Here is a 23,440-nt window from a genome sequence, read left to right on the forward strand (position 1 = left end):
TAGCGCTACGGGAACTAGAAAAGCCTATTAACGCCGAATAGCTAGAACACTATCTCGGTCTAGTCGGCTACCTTAGGTCTACTATTCTATATTTCGGCAGAATTATACTGCCCTTATAGCAAGCTAAAATCGCCGTAATAAAGGAATACTAGGCTACCTAAACGAAGGGCGGAAGGCGCCGCGCTTAAATGCGGGGAGTAAAGCTATACTAGACCCGCGAAATAGACATTGCCTAGGACACTATACAATCTATATAGTCCGAAGATAGGAAGGGATTTCTCTAGCACTTCGACCCTACGTCTACCTTATACATCGATATAGACGCCTCTAAGGAGTTTAGAATAGGCGTAATATACTACTAAGTCGACGGAGACTTAGAAATAGAATACGAGGAACCCGCCCCTATAACGCGGAAAGATAATACAGTCTCCGATTTCGTCGATAGCACTACCTAGCTAAAGCGGTCTAAGCAGTTTCCCCGAGATAGACTAAAGATCTTAGGTTTCGCTAGTTATATACTTACGGGTGCCGAAGCGCGCTACTAGCTAACCGAGCTCGAATTGTTCGGAGTCGTCTAGGCAATTAAAAGGGCGTCTTATATAGTAGACGTAGCACTAAGGACTATCGTAGTTACCGATTATAGCGCGGTAACGGCGATAGCGAAAAAGACCTAGATCGCTACGACGGTATCTACGGCCGGATTAAACCGGAGAATAATCTAGGCCGCTATCTATATTTCCTAATTCGCGAGCTTAGAAATTGTCTATAGACTAGGACGTAATTATATCGCCCCTAATACACTCTCCCGATTATAGGGCGTACTCTCCCTCTAACGGGACGACGTTAACGCTAGCAGCTTAGACGAGATTCCTATAATATTAATAATGCTATACGACCTTAAGCCTACCTTCGAAGGCGACGGCGCGTACGATATGAAAATCTCGAGCTAATCGCCGGACCCTGCGTCTACCGCTACTACGCGTATACGTAGCCTTAACCTCCTAAATTTTAAAATAAATATCCCTACTCTTCTGCCTTCGGCCCTAGTAAATGTCCTCTCCCCGTCCGGGATCGACTATAGCGAATATTTCTTTTCGCGAACTAATAGATAGGAATACTACCGTCGCGACGAAATACCCGCCTTTTTCTATAGTATTTAAAAGGAACCTACTCTCTACGTAGAAACGGTAATATCCCTCTCTAACGAGTTTAAGGCGAGACTTAGGAAAGCATACTAAGACGACCGACCGTAGCGGAGATTACTAGCAGTCCTTAAGTCTATCGAAGTCGTATATACCTAGGACTAAGCAGCACAACCCGAGCAGATGTCGAATCGCTAAGTACGGAGGAGGTAGAGGCGTAAGCGCGACCGTAAAGCTAGACGGAAGAAGGTATACTCTAAGACCTAGGTAAAAGCCGCCCTAGAGACAGGCAGGGCACCTTCGGTCTACCCGGATTAGCCTCTAGCGTATCTCCCGAAGCCAGCCTCTTTACGCTCTTCGGAAGACACCGCCGTACGTAGTATATAGTATATACTCGAAAAACCCGACGACGTCCCGATAGACCTAAAGTACCTAGATAGGATTAGATTTTTTCGGGAAGATAGCTTAGTTTACTATATTAACCCGACCTTACACTATTCCCGTCTATACATTCCTTTTAGCCTTACTTACGAGATCTTTAAGATAGCCTATAACCTTCGGCATTACGCGGGTTTTTAGCGCACCCTCGATCGCGTTAACGCGAGTTTCTATATCCGGCACTATCGCCGACATTTGGAACGCTATATCGACTAGTGCTATGCATATAAGACGAATTAGCTAACGCGATATAAGCCCTACGGTCAACTCAATCCGATAGACGCGAAGTATAGGCTCCCTATAGACGTCTAAATAGTAGACTAGATTATAGGACTCCTACCTACTAACGAAGGTTTTAATACGCTCCTTATAGTAACCTATAAGAAGTCTAAACGGGTTTTGCTCCTCCCCGGTAAATACTAGTAGACTATAGAAACCTAGGCAGCCTAGTACCTTACGGCTATCTAAGAGCGATCTTAGCGAGTCGCTAAAGTCTTTATCTGCGATCGAGACCCTAAATAGCTATCTAAATTCTTTACTATAATAATAAAGCTACTAGGCGCATTAATCCTCGCCTCTATAGCTTACTATCTACAGATAGACGGCTAGTCCGAGCGTATAAATCAGACCGTTAAGATCGCTATACGGTATTTTGTTACGGCAAATCTAGATATATAGTAGATAGACGTCCTTCCCTCCCTTATATCCTATCTCGGGAGTGTTAAGAATGCGAGTACCGGCGTCTCGCCCGATAAAATGCTTTTTAGGTTTGATTTAAACACCGACGCCTTTATCGGGCTCCGAGAACTATAGCTAAAGGATTACGTAACGCTACGATAGCAATTTCGGGACGTAGCCGAGGAATCTATAGCCTTCGTAGCGATAGATATAAAGCACCGCTACGATGCTAAGTATTAGTATATGTTCTTCGAGCCGGGAGACTATACTATACTTAGGCTATATTACGGGTATCGCGTATATAGTTAGAGCTATCGCAAATACAGCAATTAGGCTATAGGCCCTTTTAAGATTAAGAGAAGAATAGGTAAATTGGCCTATAAATTGGAGCTGCCTAAGTTAGTTAAGTTCTACCCGGTAATATCGATCGCGTAGCTCGAGCCCGTACTAAATCTAGCGAAGGACCCCTTCTCGAGACCTTATCCCCGCGTTCTAGCCCCGATAGACCTATAGTCTAAACAACCTACAATAACTCCTAAACGCGTTTTAGCTAAACGTAGCTTAAAGGGAAAGACTAAATATCTAGTAAAGTAGAAGGACGAGCAACTAATAATAAATAAATAGGTTAGAGAAGACGAAATGCGAGAAGGTAACGAACACCTAATTAAAAGATTCGAAGACTCGCAGGTTACGGACAGACAAGTAAATTAAATAACGCTGTCTATAACGTAGAGGGAGCCGAGATATATCGCTACGAGATCGATACGACCTAGTTAAGATAGTAGCAGCGGCAACAACGTCGACGGGAACGTTAATAGACAGGTATAGCCTATACGACGCTAGCTACCGAGAGGGCAGAAGAAACTAGTATATATTAAAGAAAGCGACGATAAGTCTATCGGCGGCCCCTTTAGGGAGTAGTAGACCGATCCGTCTCTACTAAATGCAACCTTAAGCGAGTAGAACCCGACTATAGGCAATAAAGCGCTACGACCGGAATTAACTAGCTCCGATATACATCGCTACTAGATAACTCGCGACGTAGCCCCTAGCAGTACGCTAAGGGAAGGCCTAACCCTAGGTCTATCTAATATATCTAACTAGAAAGTAGGGGAGATAAAGAAGAGGACCCTAATTCCGACGATACGACGTCTTACTAAGGATGAAATTTAGCGATAGCGCGACACCCCCGCGCCTCTAAACACCTAGGTAGGAGCCTATCGAAGAATTCTACTATCCTTGTTTACGACGCTGCAATTCCCGCTTATTACGGCGAATCGGTACCTTAACCCCCGGCTATAGGTTTTCCCTCCTATAGAGGAAATCTAATAGTGTTTCCGCTAGCATTACCTCTACAGATTTAGATATAGGTTTCGAACACCGATAGACGTAGACTTCCGGGCTACCTTAGCGGAACTAATAAATTCTAGAAGTCGTTTTCCTCGCTTATCGCTTTACTTCGAAAGTTTGTTTTAAGGTTCGCGTATATACGCTACCGTTAGTCGCGTAAAAGCGCGCGGAAGCTCGGACCCTACCGCGAGGTAACCTTTTTCCGTCCTTCTTCGCGTAACAATTACTCTATATATAACAATACACTATAAGTCGGCGGTGTACCGTTGCTACTATAAGCATCTTAGTAACATCCGCACTCGATATCGACTACGCCCTACCGGCTTACCGCGCTATCTATAGTAAGCGATCCTAACCTCCTACGCTAGCGCAAGTAGAGCGGCATATTCGAGATATTACCGTCGCTACGCGACGACGATAACCCTAGTAAAGGCTAAGGACAGCCGCGTCCTATATCTACTAATAGTAAAGAACAGCAGCCTATTGCTAAGGATAATAGAGAATAGCAGCCTATTGCTAAGGAGGATAAAGAACAGCAGCCTATTGCTAAAGATAATAGAGAATAGTAGCCTATTACTAAGGAGGATAAAGAATAGTAGCCTATTGCTAAAAATAGTAAAGAATAGCAGCCTATTACTAAGGAGGATAAAGAACAGCAGCCTATTACTAAAAATGATAAAGAACAGCAGCCTATTACTAAAAATAGTAAAGAACAGCAGCCTATTGCTAAGGAAGATAAAGAATAGCAGCCTATTACTAAAAATAGTAAGGAACAGTAGCCTATTACTAAGAAGGATAAAGGAGAACAGCCTAGTACTAAGAATAGAGAAGAACGACAGTCTATAATCGGAAATACTAAGGAATAAGAACAGCCCGTAGAGGCTAGGGAGCAAGAGCAGGATACCTACGCGGACTTAGGAAGCAAGTCTAAGTCTACTAGTGCGCCCTAAGACGTCGGCGACCCGATAGAAGACGTCGTTTAGTCGACTAAAGACGATAATTATACTAGCGAAGACGACGGAGACGTCGGCGATCCGATAGAAGACGTCGTTTAGTCGATTAAAGACGATAACTACGCTAACGAAGAGGTCGACGAAGTCGTCGATAAAAAAGAAGCCGCTAAGCGAACGCGTAAGAAGAAGAGAGACGAGAAAATAAAGAACGCCGTACTACCGCCTAGGAAAGGCGAACTTCTAAGAATCCCCTACCCGGATATAAAGCCTAATTTCTCCGATATGTTTCCCTATATCGATAGAGCTAGCCTACCCCTTAACGCTGTTTTAGATATTCCGATAGCGATAGCGCGCACCCTAAATAATATAGTCGGCCGCAATAGCTCGCTCCTCTACGAAATCGCTATAGATAAGAGGCTATACGGCGTAGAGCCCTTCTTACCCGACGCCCCGGTCTACGTATCGCGCTAGACAGCCTTTAGCGTACGAAGGAGCGAGTGCACTCTTACCGGACAATTCTAGGACTTAATCGGCGCCTAAGGAGCCTACCTCTACGATACCTAATAGTACGGTTAGGATAAGTCCGCCGAGCTATTCTATAAGACCTATAACCGTTTCGGCCGGAAGAAACTCGACGTTTTAGAATAAAAGCTTATAAAGGAGGGCGAAGTTAACCGTAAAGCCTTAGTCTATCGTAAGTAGGCTAAAGAAGAGGGTTAGAAGGTAAAGCTACCCGTTAAGGCTCTATAGATTAAAACCGAGACCGACGACTAGAAGGCCGCCTGCCTTAACTAGGTTAAGAAGGCTTAGACTAAGTAAGCAAAGTAGTATAAGAGAAAATTCAAAGGCCGCAATAAGGAGCTAGGGCTCGATATCTACAACTACTACGAGTAGGCAGATTTAAAGAACTTCGTCGACAAGTATAATTTCGACGCCGACGAAGATAAGCCTACGGACGCTTAGAAGAACGCTATTTTAGGCGCTCGCGCTACGATACGAACGTCCGATAGCTAAAGCATCTTACCTAAAGGATTGCGCCGATACCTTACGTCTATCTAGCCTTATTATTTCGACCTACTTTTATATAAAAACGCGCTCGTCGACTCCGATAACGCGTACAGATCTATTAAGTATACTAACTAGAAGCATATCCCGGCCGGAGAGCCGCCTAAAGCAATCTATAAGAAGACCGGCGAGCTCTATCCTCTACAATAGATATAGAATTACGAAGAAGGCCTAGCGAACCCGAAGTTTAGCGTAGACGCCCGTTCGTAGGAGTAGGCTATAGCGGGCGAACCTCTCGTCTACGACATTAAATACGATACTTTTAGCAGCGACGACTCTATCTTATACGAGGTATATAAGCCGGAGGATATCGCGATGCCTACGTATAAGGTTCTATTCTATAGCCGAAACGCGAAATGCGCCGACCTCTTTAAGGAGCTCTATTAGGAGAAGATATCCGAAACAGCGCTAGCCTACGTCGCCCTAGTATACTAGACAACCGAAGGCTAGACCTGCCTTAAGACATATAAGGAGGCCAAAAACTGCTTTATCGGACTTTTCTCCGATAGTATTAGCCTACTACTAAACGCCGAAAGCGAGCCTAGTAGGATCGTAGAGCACCTTAAGGCTATCTTCGATATAACTAGCGAGGAGTGCCCTAATACCCTAGACTAGTCGAAGCCCGCCGTACTTAAGGGTAAGCTCCTATTAATATAGCGATCTACGTATATATAGCTAATCGCCGAACTCGCTAAGAATTAGATATAGCAGTTAGCCTAGGGCGATATCGAACAAGATTTCCGCCGCATAATCCAAAATTTCTAGCTATAGCTAGGACGGTTCCCTCTAGGCCTACGCGCGTTGCTAATAGACTTGATATTTAGTCTCGTACCGGCTACTAAGGGCCTTATCTTCTAGGACATTCCCGTAAGCTACTATATACTAAAATCCCGAGAGGTAACAACCGATAGAGGCGTACGGCTAGAGACACTACCCTTCCCTTTATATATAAAGGAAAAGGAGAAGCTTAAAGCTAAAGTATTAAAGAAATTAGACGCAATCGAGCAGAAACACCGCGAGGAGAAGAAAGCTAGCGAGGCCGCCGTAAAGGCCGCTAAAGTAGAAGCAAAAGCGGCTAAGCGCAAACCACTAGCGGCTGCTACTAAGAAGCGTAAAGCACCTACCGCCGACAAGGCGCCGACTCTAAAGAAGCTAAAATCTACAATAGCAACTACGACTATAGTAGCTAAATCTCTGTATACGAAGGCAAAGCGGATTGCCGCCGCTAAAGACGAGGCTACGTAGACTACTATATAGGACCCTTCGTCTACCTAGCTAGAACAGTTAGGTACTAGCAAAGCCTCTAGTAAGGGGAAATTAGCTAAGAAGGCTAAGATAAGTAGCGCGGATCCTCCGATCGACGCGCGCGACCGGGACCCTTCGTCTACCTAGCTAGAACAGTTAGATACTAGCAAAGCCTCTAGTAAGCGAAAATCAGCTAGGAAGGCTAAGATAAGCACCGCAGATCCTCCGATCGACGCGCGCGACCCGCCTACGCTAGGAGACAGCGGTATTGCTCTAAGGGGCCTCTTTATAGACCTAACGTTCCGGCTTCTATTCGGGCGCTATAGATTTGCACGCCTATTCGACGTTTTACGTAAGGCTTATAGCGGCCGAACCCTCTACGGCGACGGTCTACGTCTATCTAAGACTTAGGAAATAGATTTCGTTCGTCGCGTAGCGAGTATAACGGAACTTATAACAGAGGCAGGATACGTAATTATCGCAATGTTCCCTAACTAAGAGTAGTAATAGCATCTAAACTATATCGCGGAGATAGCGAGGAAGTTTAACTATAACTGCTTTAACGCCTACTTCGATGCTACGGAGCTAGCTAAGAAGATACGATCGTTTATAGCGGGATTAAAGAACGACGAAGTCTTTCCCTAGGAGGAATATCTTCGGGATATTCCCGCATCCGAGAAAGCCGTAGATATAAAGATTTTCGGCGACTAGTCGGTATATATACTTAGCTATTCCCTATAACAGATTAAGGAAGCAGTCGAAGGCGGTTAGACCGACCTCCTAGCCCCGATAGACGATTTCCTAATAGCGGCAGTTCCTATACTACTAAAGGCGGCGGTATTGCGGCACTAGATATAGGCAGTTATTCTCCTACGTATTAACGACAAGACTAGAAAAATCCTTTACGTCGGATACTATAAGCACGACAAGCAAGCTAAGTAGTTAATCCGCTTCCTAGGTAGGGAACTTAAGGACAACGCCGGTTAGATAGGCGTCCCTAATAGACGCGGCTATATTGTGTCTACTAAGGAGATGCCCGCTATACCTCAATCCGACCCCCGCAAAATAGCGAGTATAAGAATCTTAGTAGGACTAGACAGCTTAGACAGAGGCAAAGCGGGTACCCCTAGCGCTACTATAGTCGTTATCCTTGCGGCTAGCACCCCTAGCGCTACTATAGTCGCTAACCCTATAGCTACCGCCGCTACCTCCGGCGCCGCCGACAACGATATCGCTATTGCTACTAACCCTATATCTATCGCTAATATAGATAAGAGCAAATCCTAACTCCCTATCGACATCCTTCGCGATAAAGGCTAGAGTAGCTTATTCGTCTAGATCGCCCTAGTAGAGCTTACTAGGAAATAGTAGCTAAGAAGCGAGCCGGAAGAGTTATAAATATTCGTAGGAGTCCTCGCCTATATAGTCGCAGCGGCAATAAAGGAATAGAATTACGTTAAGAACAGGGAGTCTCGCGAGTAGTTGTTAGAAGACGAGAGAGCCTTATACGACTACGCTATGTCTATCGCAAAGAAATTCCTCTAAGCCTATAACGTCCTTCTCGAGGAAATTCGCGACGACATTATAGCCTATACTAAAGACAATATCGACTAGGATAACGAGAATTTAGAAGAATAGAACGGAAAGCTTACCGATATAGAGGACGTTGTTAACTACGTACTAGAACTCTCCTATTTCTAGAATACGGACGGTACGGTTAAGGAAGACGTAGAACAGTCTACCCTTCGTCTACTATAGGCGATAGACGCGATCTAACGCTCTAATACTAAAGCTAATTCCGAGAAAGCCGCGATTCGGGCGATATAGGAATTGCTATAGGACTAGGCTACTAGACTTACCTACGACTCCCTTACGGATATTATAGCCGAGCTCGCTAGATTAATCTAGTTAGGAAAAGAGGAAGACCGCGCCCATATCGGCACATTCATTGCTACCGCCTTTAACGCCCTATACGTTATATATAGGAAGAATGCTATTAGATTCCTAGAGCGCTAGGCAGCGGCTAAAGGCTTAGAATTAGTAACCTAAAACTACTCGATTATAGCCGAGTAGGCGACGCGCAACGCGCAAGTTATTAAAACCTAGACGGAGACTCTATAGTAGACGACGGTTAGTCTATTAAGCATAGTTAGTACACCTATACGAGAATACGATAGTATTGTGAGTCTATTACAGGTATAGTCTACGTAGTCGCGGACATTTCGCGACCGGGGGATTTTGTTACGAAGCTAGGAGGGAAGGGATACCTAGGCGGCTGCTACTAGCCGCCTTATAGGCATACTTCCTCCGTAGCTAGATAGACATAACATAAATCAACACACTTCAAAACCACGTTTCGAACTATAACAGATATCCTAGAACGGCGACGTCGATAGATCGGAAGGCCCGGCTAACGGTTCCTTAGGGGAAGTCTTAGGCAGAGGCCCTCTTAGCTTCTAAGGATTCTCGTCTGCCGGGTATCGTAGCTTAAGTAGCCTCCGTAAGAAAACCGATTTAAGCGAGCTATTAGGCGAACCGGGACGCTATTCCGGCGGCACGGTTGTTTCTACCGTAGTAATAGGCGAAACCGTAGGCCGCGGTAGGACTTAAGGCGGTCGGGCTAGTAGGCGCTGCTCTACTATAGGTAGTAGATAGATCTCTAGGTAGAATTAACGGTAATAGCGTAAATCGCGCACCGTTAGGAGCGCGGCTTTAAGCTCCTTAACCGATTTAGTTAGGATTCCTTTATCTACTACCTACTGTCCTAGAAAGTTGTAACCGTTAAGGGCGTCTAGGTAGAGTTCCTCGATTTTGGCCTATAGAGGCGGCGGATTTCCTACGAGCGGGTAATAATATAGAACGTATAAGGTAAGCAAGTCGATTCGGCCGTACTTTACCCTAAGCTAGGTCGCGAAGTTCTCGCTATAATCGACGTAGTTCTAAATATAGGAATAGATACGTAGGATATAGGGCTCTATATCTAGCAATCCGAGATTGTAGTACTAGGGCAGCGGTTAAACCGCTAGCTTAGCTAATTTCGAGGCTTCTACCGGAGTTAGAAGCGAGTCCGAAGGAGCTACGGCAAGCGGGTAAACTATTAGTAAGAGGGTAGAGGCGAGATAGTCTCTAAACGGAGGACGACAACGGAGAACCGACTAAAGGCGGAGGAGCGTAGCTTATCGGGCAGGTCCTCCTAGGGAAAGCGGCTACCCCTAGACCTAGGTATAGTAGGCAATTGCTACTAAAGGTAGAAACTACTACTACTGTCTCCTCGGGGTACTAATAGGATCGCCGATAAGGCGCTCGCGCGTCGGTAGGGTATAGTACGGAAGGGTAGTAAATCGAATAGGTACCGTCGTAACGGGTAGGAGTTAAATCGTAGTAATCGGCGGAAGATCGGTAGGACCCGTAGCTAATCGCGTCGATTCTCGTCGTAGCCGTAACGACCGGGGTCGATTCGGGTAGAGGACTAGTAGTTAGTATAGAAGCTAACTAAGTGTTAAGCGAAGCTACTAAGTTGCTAGGCATACGGTTACAGTACGAAGGTATTGTAACGGTTATACGGTACAAAAGTTAATACATTCTCTAAGGTGCCGCGAGGCAAGCTATCTATATAATAGTCCTACTATTAGTAGCAATAGCGACCGCAGCGGTCGATAGTAACCGCTGCCTGCTATCGTATATACAATAGTGTTATATCGTAATAGCGTAGGTACTGCTACAAGGTAGCATTCTGTCTCTCTATTTAACCGTTAGTCTATAGGTAGAAGGCTATTAATAGCCGATGCTTTAGTCTTAGCTATAGGCATATTTCGCTCTAATAGTGCGATATAAATATCGAGCCTCTATCGGAGACTATCCCCTTAGGGGTTCCCTAATAGGTATAGAAGATGTTAGTCTATAGCGCCTCTACTATATTAATAGCAGTCTAATCCTTACGAGCAGGAATATAGCGAGCACCCTTAGTGAATCGGTCTATAATAACTAGTATAGCGTTAAAGACGTCTTTGCTTCCCCTTCGCTTAGTAGGGGGAAGACCTGTAATAAAGTCTATTATAAGCTCTATAAAAGGCTTCTTTAGAACAGGGAGTAAAGACAACTCGCTAAATAGTAAGTACTTTAGTGCTTTAACTCGCTAGTATACTACATAGGTCTATATATACTCCTTTATATACCGCTTACTATTTAGCTAGTAGTATATACGCGATAGTAACTCGTGCGACCTCTCTATACTATAGTAACTAGCGAGCTTACTATTATAGTGCCTCTTTAAAAGCTCTTGTCTAATCGATTGTTTAGCGGGGACATAGTATCTGCCCTTGAACTTTAAGTAACCTTTATCGTCGATCGACTAGTTATTACTCTTACTAGATCGAGTCGCCCGTCTACTTACAAGCTTATTAATACGCTCGATAGCAAAGGCGTCCCTCTACTAAGTACGCAATAGCTTATCTATAAACGATTAACTATCCCTATTTGTAAGGTTATTTAATAGCACCCGTACTATCGAACGAGGTACGCATTATATATATCTAATAGCACTAGTAGCCGGAACTACTACAACCTCTTCTATAGTGCTATCGCTATATAGGCTATTACTATAGATAGTAATGTCTTTAATCGAGTTATTATAGCTCGAGCGATCTACGTCCTTTCTTTTAACGTATACTAGAAGAACGACAACTCCGCTATAGTATTTGTTGTCGCCGCGGGGTCCGGAAGTCCGCTTATCCTACGCTTACTTATTAACAATACGGGCTATAGCAATCTTATACTGCAGGGTTAGAAACAAAGAATTAATGTATTAGGTCTCGCTATCGTAATTAGGTCGCCTCGATAGGCTATCGGTAGGGTTACTTACGCCTAGCCGGTATAATATATTAAAATCAAACCCGGCGAGGTAGACGGCCTATCTAGCCTATCGACCTATAACCCTAGTAACCTTAGTAATGCTACGGAGGTTGTTATAGTCTATATAGACCTGAATTGTATACTAAGCACTATTAAGATAGTAGCGCTAATACTTAAAGGCTTCTACGATTGCTAAGAGCTCTTACTCGTAGGTCTTATATCGACGTTCTATATTAATTATCTTTCGTAAAAAGAAGGCAATCGGGTGCTAGTAATAGTTATTATCTAATTGCTATAATATAATAGCCGATATAGCGAACTGTAAAGCGTTAGTCTCAATTCGGATCTGCTTGCTTAGTACGAAATAGTGCAATAAGGGGATATTAGTAAAGCGTTGCTTTAGGCCGTTAAAAGCGGCTTGTGCTCTATTAGTCTATTTAAACTCTCTAGTTAGGTTGGCCTTAGTTTTAGTAAGCTTAGTTAGGGGTATTATATACCGTAAATAGCCCTTAATAAAGCGGCGGTAGAAATTAGCGAAGCCGAGGAACGATTAAAGTTCCTTAATAGACGTAGGAATAGGCTATTTAGTAATAGTTTTAATCCGATCGGGATTAGCCTTAACACCCTTAGTTAATACGAGGAAGCTAAGGAATAACACCTCTTTAGCAGCAAAGGTGCATTTAGAAGGCTTGTAATACAAGCTATAGGCTCGTAGGCGATCGAGTACCTTACGGACTATAGCCTAGTGCTCCGTAATATTAGGTAAGTAGGTGTAAACTAGGATGTTATCTAGGTAAACTATATAGAGGTAATCTAATAGGCCTAATAGGGCCCGATTAATATAGGACTAGAATGTAGTAGGGGCATTAGCTAGCCTAAATAGTATAACTAAGTACTCGAAATAGCTATAGCGAGTACGAAAGGCTGTCTTCTATTCATCGCCCTTACGAATACGAATATAGTAATAGGCGTCCTTAATGTCTAATATAGTGTAGTAGTAGGTACTAGAAAGGCGATCGAGGGTCTTATTAATAAGAGGAAGTAGATAGCGATCTTTAATAGTAACAGTATTAAGCCTACGATAGTCGATATATAGGCGTAGGCTACTATCCTTCTTTAGTACGAATAGGATAGGGGCGCTAGCAGGGCTGTTACTATACCGTATCCGGCTATTAGCTAGGTTTTCTTCTAGATACTTACGCAATATAGCAAGCTCTCGTTTACTAAGGTTATAGAGGGGCCTAAAAGGAACCTCCTTGCCCTCTATAATGTTAATCTTATAATCCGTCTCTTTAAACATAGGCAATGTCGATGCTAGGTAGTGTTTAAATACATTAATGTAGGTCTCTCGGATAGGCTCTAGTATACGAGCAAGCTAATTAGGATTATTAGGGGGCACAGGTTTATCGTTATTACTACCGAGCAAATCGGTAGTCGGATTAGCTAAGGCGGAGGCTAGTATTAGGTTGCTAATAAACAGGACCCGGATATCGTTAGGGCACTCGCTAATATTAATATATTTAATGTCCTCTTTTCTAGCGATTCTAAATCGCTACTTCTAGAGGCCTAAGTCTATAGCTATAGCGTAGTACTTAAGAATAGGGTTGCTAATAATAATAGTAGCTCCCCTATATAGGTTATCTATATCTACTACGTAGGCAGTAAAGTCTAGTAGGCGTTTATTTCCGAGGTCGTCCTTTAGAGCTATAGGAATATAGTAGGCCCTATAGGTCAAGTGCCGAGCGTTATTAAACTAAGCAAGGGTTAGTAGGTTAGTCCTCGGCAGTTGTCGAAGGTCTAATTGCTTAGCTAGGCGATAGCTAATAAGGGCACTAACTGAATTTCCTAGATCTAGTATAACCTTAGTTTAATAGCTAGTGCCCTTCGTATCCTATATAAGGCAGGAGCGTATTATAGCTAGTACAATGTCGATAGTCTTACGCTATACGAGGCTAATAGTTAGTGCGGCGCTTACTCTTTTTTCGAAGGTTAGCCTATAGGGGTAGCGTTAGCCGCTAAGAGGTACTTTCGGTGTTTAGCGGAAGCACGGTTAATTCGGGCCTAGTTATTAGGTTTGTCGTATTAGCCTAGTAGATAGCTAGTACTATTATAATTGAAGCACTTCAATCCCGTTAGTAGACTACTATAGCTGTTATTACTATTATTAGCCGAGCGGTTAGTATTATAGGGATACGAGCCCCTTCTACGGCCCCTATCGCGGCCTCCTCTATATAGCCGACGGCTACGGCCTCTTCTACGGTCGTTATTACTGTTCCTACTGTTAGTATTGTTGTCCTAGTAGGAGCCTTAGTTTCCTCCGCAGCTACGGTTGCTACGGTTAGTACTAGTTAGTCGGATCCTTAATTCTAGTCGTTGTTAGAGCTAAACAGCCCGTTCGGCTGTTTCTACTTCGACTATAAATTAAATGCGTATTAGATTAGCTTGTTCGAACACACGGCGACGGTCTAATTCGAGGATAAGTTCCTATCGCAATTTAGGGCGTATTTCGGAAATCTAGATAGAGTCGGTCTTAGCTAGCAAATCGTCCTCGAGGGTCTTTAAATAGGCCTTAAATAAGCGAGCCGATTGATTAGTCTTTTGTTTAGCTCGAAGGTATTAGTCCTAAGCGTGTTGTTACCTTAGTATAGGGTTTCTAAGGGTGTCTAGTATAATAGTCTTATAGTCTTGCTACTAAACAGCGGTCTAATTAGTAAGGGAGTCGAAATAGTCGTCCTAGGTACGCTTTAGGTCGCTATTAATGTACTATATAGCGTAGACAACTAGTAAATAGTTATCTAGAAGAGCCCTCGGCGCATTTCGTTAGTTAAGCTTATAATCGCGTATATAATTATTGTATTGCTTGCGACTAGAGCCGTTAAATACGGTACAGTCCTTAAGCTTAGCATCCTTCTTTTAGACAGGGACGGGTAGTAAGGAAGGCCCTACTATCGGCTTAGTATTAGTTATTAGGGCTTCCTATAGACGGCGAATCTCGAGGAGATTATCCTTTAGCTGTTGTTCTTAACGTAGGGCAGTAAGCCTGTTTTAAGTGGCTTCTTAAAGTCTCCCTACTAGTTAAGGGCTAAAGGCCGGCTAGCTATATCGTCGATTAACAATGTTGTTAAGAATGTCGTTAACAGGTAATTCTAGATTATTACTTAGAATTGCAGGTTCTTCCTTAATAGGCTCTCCGGTAGGCTCTTTAGTAGGAGGCACTTTAGTAGGCACTTTAGCGGGAACTGTGCTACTAGCGTTGTTATTGCTAGCGCTGCTAGCGGCAGCACGGTTATTGTTTCGTAATAAGCCGGCTATTATAATAGGGGGTAATACTAATAATATATTGTTAGCCCCTAAGATGCGGATATAGCGGAATTAGTAGATATTAGTCTAGTACGATTAACTTAGTATAATAGGCCGTGTAGAAGGCCTTGCTTAATAATTAGTACGGTTGTTTCGATAGAATAGTACGTATAGGTCCCGTTCTTTAGGCGTAATATAGTTAGATTAGTCTTGTTCGTAGCTATACCGCTAAAAGCTTAAAATAAGAACTATCTAGCTGCTGCCCTTAAAGGGTAGATCGAATACTGTATAAGAAGGGTATATTAGCAGGTAGATAGGGTAGTAGTAGGTACGAGTAGTATTCGATAAGGAGCTAGAAGGAGAGGGAGGAAGGCAGGCAAGTTAGCCTATTACTAAGCGCTAAGCCCTACCTAAGGCATTACGACCCTAGCTTCACTCGAGCCCGGTTACATGCTAATTACGTATAACCTCTTTAGTCCTAACAGTTAGTTAAACCGGCTTCTAATCTAACCTCAATTTAGCTTACTAACGCCGGCGTTATAATAGCTAAATTAGAGGCTTAGAAGCGGTAGGACTATTATATTATTAGAGACTTCTTATATAGTTATATAGACTATCTAAATTATTATAAGGCAGGTAAGCATACCTGCTTCCGAGACAAGGCCTTAAAGGACTATAGTAAGAACTACTTTCCGTTCTACGAAGCCGCTATAATCGAGGCTTACAAAGCTATCGCTTCTAGCGAGTAGAAGCGGACCGAGACTAATAAGCTAGACGATAGAATGCTAGTAAGGATCGAAGTAATAGTAATTAAGAGGAAGATTAAGTTACAGTTCTAGAAAGGCGAGGTTAAAAAGATAAGGGCTCGTCGTAGTAGTAAGAGCGACTCGCCTCGTAAACTAGCTATCGGCTCTTAACCTATTATCCTTAATTCCTTCGGCGACGAGATAAGGCACTTCTTAGATAGCAAGCTGCGTAGATCTAGTGTAATTCCTAGCACTCCTTATAAGACTCCTACTCGCGCTCTTACTAGAACTAGTTTGCGAAACCCGCCGGCGATACCTCGTAATATTATATAGTCCTCGAAGCTAACCGTCGAATTCTTCTAGTAGGTCGGCTTATAGCGCGGATTTTAGGATTACGACGAATTACGCCTATATATCGCTTATTTCGTATCTTCCGAATAGACGCTAGAGACTATCTATAATTTAATAAAGGACGACTAGCCGGCGGCACTTAATATAGTAGATAGAATAAGGTTAAGGTTAAAGAAAGCTATCGTCGAGTTTATAAGGAAGAAATAGGATAAGATTATAGCGGCGGAAGCAGCCGCTACTTAGGAGGGAGAGAATTTCTAAGAATTCTTAGCTTCGTTTAGGCTACAATCGCTATATATCTATAATATATATAAACTTATAATAAGCGGGAGATTCTTACGGTAATAGCACTTATTTTAGCCTATATATAATCGATTAATATAATGCGTTAGTTATAGAACACTAAGCGCGATAGGCAAAGCTAGCATTCGAATATATTTATTTAAATCTCTAACTCGGCGCTTTCCGCGCGCTAGTAGCGACTAGTTACATTACTCGAAATCCTCGAAGTCTACCTCTTGTTCGCTATCTTCCTTATTATCTTTATTAAATATACCCTTACTATTATAATACACTTCCGATATATCCTTAATTATCGACGGTAAGGTATTCTAAGCCTATTCTATCTATTAAGACTCTTCCGGGTCGAGCGCTAGCATATTCTAAGCCGCTCTAGTAGTATGTTCGAATTCGGCTAGATCGTACGGAATATCGACTCTATTAATATTATATCTAGCATAAGCGAAGAGTCTACGCGCCCTACGGCCTTTATACTTATATAAATACTATAGTAAGTAGTCTTAGAACCTATAGAACTTTAGAAGCTTATCTCTGTAATTTTTAATAACTTTCTTTAGTAGATTAAAGCTCCCTTTAATAGGGTTTAGATCCGGCGAGTATAGCGGTAAGTACTCGAGATAATAGCCGGCTTCTAGGATTAGCTCCTTTACCCTTCTACTATAGTAGATGCTAGTATTGTCTATTACAAAGATTATCGGCGGACTATCTTTAAGGTACGGCAATACCTAATCTTCGAGCTAGGTTTAAAAGCGCTCTACGTTAATCGACCCTTAGTAAATACATATATAGGGCAGATACCCGTATATCGTAAAAGCCGGTAAAACTAACTATCTAACTTCTCTCTTAGTATACTAAACATTAACACAGGTTATACCCTTCGGAGACTATCTATACTTGCGCTAACCTGTCTTCTAATTGTTAGTAGTTTCGTCGATAAATACTAGTCGATCTACCGGCTATTTAGCGTACCTAATCGTCTATAACGCCCTTAAGAAGGGATTGCGCTCCTTCGCCTAACGCTTTACTTCCGTCCGAGTTAGACCTATCTTCTACTTTAATACCTTCGTTAGTAACCGCGGCTTAATCTCTATATCCTTACTACCCTCCGAGATAGGCCTTAAACGTACAAACTCGTCCTAAAGAGCTTAGATTATCTTATTAAAGTATGCGTCCGGACGGTCTATAAGGAAACTACGTAGGAAGTCCTATTCTTTAGCTAGCATTATAATATAGTATATATTACGAAAGGTACTAGTTCTAGGTATATATAACTCGCTAAATAGCTTCTACTTAGTCTAATAGCGATATACCGTCCGTACGGATAATAGCAACTTCGAGAAGGCTAGTATTTGCTTAGGAGACATCCCTTTACTAAATAGATTTATTAATTAGCCTTACTAGTCGAGATTAATACGTACCTTCTTAACTATAGCGGCGACAGCTATAGTAACGACAATAACACCTCGGAAGGGTCTATACTACTGAAATACCGACGACACGATATCTACGATATACTAGAGGATTCTATACATCAGAAGGAGGAGAAATAATTCAGAAACCACCAAAAAAGCGGTGTAGTTCCTCTCTCGGAGGTGCAGGGTTCTCCCCGCACCGGCACTGACAAGTTAGAAGCGACACATAGTAACTAGCTTGTCAGCCGCTCGTGTAACAAAACGAGGCCTACGGTTGGCAGAAGTGGCGGGCAGGCGCCTACTACAACTAGTCCTAGCGTATATCAGCCTGCAGCTGGTTTTGTAGACCTCACTCTGCTGCACACTCTCCTTCCAACCTCACCTCTACATCTCACCGCCGAGCTTCGCTTCACAATCAGCTCCCTGGTGGTATGCCGTGGATTTTATCGCCGACGGCAGTATGAGGAGCTTTCTTTTCGCCTTCCTGGCCCTCCTCGGACGCGGCTGGGCCGCGAATCCTGACGAGGCGAAACAGGCCGGTATTGATGACCAGGCCAAAGCAGCTTATTTCGTTCTGGCAAGCTCGGGTTACGTGTTCGCCTTGAACGTGGCGGCAAATGGAGATGTCTACTACCACATGAATGCGCCTTCTTCACACTCCTGGATGGGCGTGGGCTTCGGCAGCAGCATGGACAATGCTCGAATGCTGATTTCTTATGTCGGCTCGGATGGCCATACTCTCGTCAACACATGCCGCATGTCTAAAGGCCACTCGGAACCCGAATGGGAGTCTGATGTTGTGATTGAGGGTGTCCACAACGACACTTATGCACCCTACTCGAATACCCTCAGCCCTGATGGAATCATGATTGCGCACGCCATTTGTCGGAATTGCTCGCAATGGGCAACCGGCGGCCTGGACACGTCCAGCACGGCACAGCCTTTTATATTTGCGCTGGGACCGAATGTCACCTTAGAGGACGACCACCCGAATGCACCGCTGCGGCTTCACGAGTTTCATGGGAAGTTCCAGCTAGACATGACAGTTGCCACTAATTTCAGTGGATCCCACGGGCGAGTCCCAGCACCGCAAGATCCAGGGCTGCAAGTTGGAGATTCATTCTGGGCTTTTGCGAATTACATGTCTTCGAATGTCTATAAGACCGGCACCGATTCAGAGTGGGCTCAGACCGCACATGCGGTCTTCATGTGTCTCGCCTTCCTCTTGGTGTTTCCACTCGGAGCCATCTGCTTGAGACTGGTTCGTCGCGCAATGGTACACGCCATTGTGCAGGTTTTTGGCCTTGGTCTGGTCTTGATAGGTTTTGGACTTGGCATATACGCTTCGAAGCTCTACAATAAGGTAAGTCCGACGTTTCTCGCCCGTCCAAAGCAGTCGCTAATGATCACACAGTCCAAAAGCTTTGCCTCTGCCCATCAAATCATTGGTCTGCTCGTATTTGCCGCGTTATTCCTGCAAGTTGGTCTTGGCCTAAGCCATCATTTGCTATACATGCGAACCGGATCTCCAACGATATTGGGCAAGATTCACCGATTTCTGGGTATCAGCATCTTAGTGCTTGGCATTGTCAACGGTGGTCTGGGACTTGATTTCGCAGGCAGTCCCAAGGTCGCGTACGGTGTCGTCGTTGCCATTATGGTGGTCATATTTGCTGTACTCTCCGCATGGGTACACACCTATGTGCAACGTCACGTGTACAAACCGGAAAAGGAGCCATTCGCGAAGCATGACTATGGCTCTGAACCACCGGCAGAATATGAAATGTCCTTCGCGACAATGGGGCAGACTGGCTACGTTCAGACTCCGCGAACTCCATTCTTTGGTCAGGCGAAATACACAGATGATCCCGAAGACTATCGGAGCTATGCGACACGAGAGAATGAGCAAAGAGGACGGCAAGAGAGTCTCTATACCGATACGCCGGCCTCCGACAGAGAGAATCCTTTCAAGTCGAAATGGGAGGCAGTGCCACTGCGGTAGCACCAGTGGCTTCGTTTGCCATGGCTTTTGTTCTTGTTTGGCGGCATTATCAGCATAGCGGTGGCGATCTGCATTTCTAGCGATATTGTACAGTTCATGACGAGACGAGCGAATGATACCCTGCAGAAAGACATGTATTCATCAAACGGCCGCTGTGCCACAGCTTCAAATTTCGCCTTGCGTTCCGTTTGCATCTATATTTGGCGGCTCTGCATATGGTCCACATAGCTGGGCGCTTAGGACAGCAGCGTGGAGTTGGTCTGAATCGATTGGGCCTTCTACACACTGTGCATGCGGAATCACAATGAGCCATCGTTTCACGTAGAAGCGATCAATCTAATTTGCGAGCTGCGATGTGAATCATGGAATTGCAGATATTCATGTCGTTGGATCTGGATCTTGGTGAAATGTTGGTCTGTGCCACCATCAGACATTCTGGATCAAGTGGGATATGGAGGTAAGGCAATTTTTTTCTGGCCGGCAAGACTGTTGCACATGTTCTCGCGCTGATGACTTTTGGAGACTCTGTAGAGAAGATGGTGTCTTTAAATTTGTAAAGACTGCGACTGCTTGGCAAGCCTGTCCCCGCCTCGAGGCAGCAACTTTGACTTCATCTGTTATGCGCGAAGCACATGTTCACGATTTGTGATTGACGAATAACGAATGACGATGAGACGAAGACGATCGGATTTTGTTTGATGACGGAACGCGTATAGCAAAGGTTCACGGGCATCACACGCAGAGGTCATGGCGCAGGTACCCGAGCAGACGCTGCAGTGGCTGTATAATGCCCTTCATGTGAGTCGGCGCAGCGCATGGCTTCAGAGAGCTCGTCTGATGTTGCTTCAGGACTACCAAGACCCTCAAAGAACGTACTCAGATACTGCCAGAACGCTCTCGCTATATCCCTCATTATTGCCTGCCACCGAAGTCTACACCCAAGAGGATGGCACTTCTTCACTACTTCTGCGCCTTGCAGGCACAGTGCCTGCTGCCTTTCGAGGAACCACCTATCGATTCCCTGTGAAGATTTGGATTCCACATGCATATCCATATGAGGCGCCATTTGCATACGTGGTGCCAGGAAAAGAGATGGTCGTTCGGCCGGGCCAGCACGTTGGTGTTGATGGTCGCATCTATCATCCGTACCTGAGAGACTGGGGCAGGATCTGGGATAGAGCCAATACCTCGGACTTCTTGGACCATCTGTCGCAGGTATTCAGTCGCGAGCCTCCAGTGATCAGCAGAGCTCAACAGCAGCAATATCAACAGCGGTCAAATGCGCCAGCACAGCCGGGCCCGGCGCCCCCGCAACTACCTCCTAAGAGAGCTGTTGGTGGTCTCGAGTCATCTCAGTTGTCGGGTGTAGGGACACCGCCGCCCTTGCCGCCGAAGCCTGGCGAGGAATATGCAGAAGCGAGGCGAGATGTTGCTCGAGATGGCCCACCTCTGCCGCCCCTACCGCATGAAGCAGCACATCAACCGCGTTCGTCCTCTCTCGCGCAGAACACGTATCGACCGACCCCCAGAACACCGTCTCAAAATATCCTACCTCCCTCTCCAATGCAACAAAATGGAAGGTCATCTGGTACTCCTTTCCCTCCGTTTCAACATGAGCAATCGCTATCACAGCATCAACACTATCGTGCGCACCAGGATCGAAGTCCTGTCTCTCCTGTGTCGCCGATCAATCGCGTGTCAGAACTGCCTGGGAACAAGTATGTGCGCCCAGCGCCTTTGCCACAGCCTCAATCCCAACCGCCCTTACAGCAGCCTACACAGTGGCCAATGCCCCATTACTCTCATCAAGAGCAGTCATCTTATGAACAGAAGTACTCTCAGATACCTCACCAGCATCCTTCGCAGCAGGCTTGGCTTCAAGGTCAGATACAACATCAGCAGCGGCCAAAGGAGAAACAAGCCGCGCCCGATCTGTTGACCGATCCATTCGACGTGGCAATACCAGCATCTGGCCCTTCGCTTCCAGCGCCTCCCATCCCGCCGAACCCAGAAAAGGAGCATCTTCTCCAAGCCATCTCAACGTCACTTGTGCAACAGGCACAGCAGAAAGTCAATCAGAATCTTTCTGCTATTGCGCCGCTTCATGCCCAGGAGTATGCTTTGCGTATGGCACAAGATCGCTTGGAAGGAGAGATCAGACAATTGGAACAACTTGAACAAGCCATTTCAATCAACGAATCTATCCTACATCGAAGCATACAGGACTGCGACCGAACTATCGCTACAGCACGATCAAAGAAGCAGCCCGCTATCGATGAAGTACTGCTTGCACCCACAATGGTCGCAAATCAGCTTTGGAACTTGTGCGCCGAAGAAGCGGCGTGCCGAGAAGCAATGTACTTCCTTCAGAAAGCCGTTGATCGTGGTCGAATCCGTGGGGACGTGTTCGTGCGGCAAATGCGAAACTTAGGACGCGAGTGCTTCTTGAAAATGGCTCAAGCAAGGAAGTGCGCTCTGGGTATGGGTTTACATACTCCCTATGGCAGATAGTGTCAAAATAAACCACGATGAGGGTCAAGGGTGCATGCAATACAGAGCTCGATTCATGAGCTTTCCTTAATGATCTGATTCAGTGTCTTGACGTATTCATCAACCTCTTTGGCTCCTTCTAGCGTAATATCCCTTCTCCTGCCTTCAAACACTATGTAAGGCACGCTATCAATCCCATTTCCAGCCTGCTCTCGAATCATCATTTTCACATCTGCCAACCCTTCATCTCCATCCTCCAAAAACCTCCTCGCATCCGCCTCTTCAATCCCCGCCTCCTTCGCCGCGGCCAGCAACGTCTCATCACTACTCGGATGCCGTTCCCCCTCAAAATACTGCCGATACAAACTCCTCACCATCCCATCCGCAATCTCCGGCCCCCTGCTCTCTTGAAAATGCTGAATCAAGCGATGCGCAGGCAAAGTATTCGCAACCAGACCCCCAAATTTGAAATTGATCCCTTCAGCTCTCCCGAAATTTTGCATGACATGTTCGTACATTTCCATTTTTTCGTCCGAGTCTCCGTATCGTGTTGTTTTGTACCAGGCTTTCTTGTCTTCGCCGTTCTGGGAGGCGTTCGGGTAGAGTTGGTAGGGTTTATATTTGATTGTGAAGTGGACGGGAGAGGGGGAGGGGATTTGGGCGAGGGCTTTTTCTAGACGGCGTTTTGCTAGGTATGTCCTGTTTTTTTTAATAATCAAGCGTTAGCAGATGTTTGAGAAGTGGGAGGTTTTCTCTGGTCATTATTGCTCCTCTTGCTTACCATGGACAGATGGTGTCTAGAGTGAACGATATCTCGGCTTCGTAGGTCATGGTTCCAGTGTTCTTGACAAGAAGATGGACCGGTAAAGACTTCGCTGTATGGTGATCTATACAATATCTGAAGGCGGTAGTCAGTGATGTACGCCTCGGTATATAGCGCTCCGCATCTGAATCTCCATTGTTCCGCGACGCCTGCAACGCAAGACGATTGCTTCCAGATCAGCGGAGGCTGCCCCTCGTCTCGAGATCCACCAACACATCAGTCCACTGACGGCTAGAATACTTCGCATACACTATGCCTTTCGAGGCCACCAAATCTTCGCCTGGTTCTGTGATG

The 23,440-nt window shown here is 44.9% G+C and overlaps 3 protein-coding genes across 3 annotated transcripts; 2 read left to right on the forward strand and 1 right to left on the reverse strand.

Annotated features, from left to right (window-relative positions):
- Positions 1–18,254: 18,254 nt before the first annotated feature.
- On the forward strand, positions 18,255–19,981 carry MYCFIDRAFT_86102 (uncharacterized protein). The gene is made up of 2 exons (XM_007922461.1): positions 18,255–19,194; positions 19,246–19,981. Exons 1-2 carry the CDS (start codon positions 18,292–18,294, stop codon positions 19,831–19,833), a joined length of 1,491 nt encoding a protein of 496 aa, XP_007920652.1. The 5' UTR covers positions 18,255–18,291; the 3' UTR covers positions 19,834–19,981.
- Positions 19,982–20,580: 599 nt separating this feature from the next.
- On the forward strand, positions 20,581–22,344 carry MYCFIDRAFT_25096 (uncharacterized protein; the record flags this gene model as incomplete). The annotated part of the gene is made up of 1 exon (XM_007921485.1): positions 20,581–22,344. One exon carries the CDS (start codon positions 20,581–20,583, stop codon positions 22,342–22,344), a length of 1,764 nt encoding a protein of 587 aa, XP_007919676.1.
- A 53-nt stretch (positions 22,345–22,397) lies between these two features.
- On the reverse strand, positions 22,398–23,154 carry MYCFIDRAFT_26774 (uncharacterized protein; the record flags this gene model as incomplete). Its single annotated transcript, XM_007921586.1, has 2 exons — positions 22,398–23,022; positions 23,105–23,154. The coding sequence occupies 2 exons, from the start codon at positions 23,152–23,154 to the stop codon at positions 22,398–22,400; spliced, it is 675 nt and encodes a 224-aa protein (XP_007919777.1).
- Positions 23,155–23,440: the final 286 nt, after the last annotated feature.

This window comes from Pseudocercospora fijiensis (assembly GCF_000340215.1).
Source record: "Pseudocercospora fijiensis CIRAD86 unplaced genomic scaffold MYCFIscaffold_1, whole genome shotgun sequence".
Classification (NCBI taxonomy): domain Eukaryota; kingdom Fungi; phylum Ascomycota; class Dothideomycetes; order Mycosphaerellales; family Mycosphaerellaceae; genus Pseudocercospora; species Pseudocercospora fijiensis.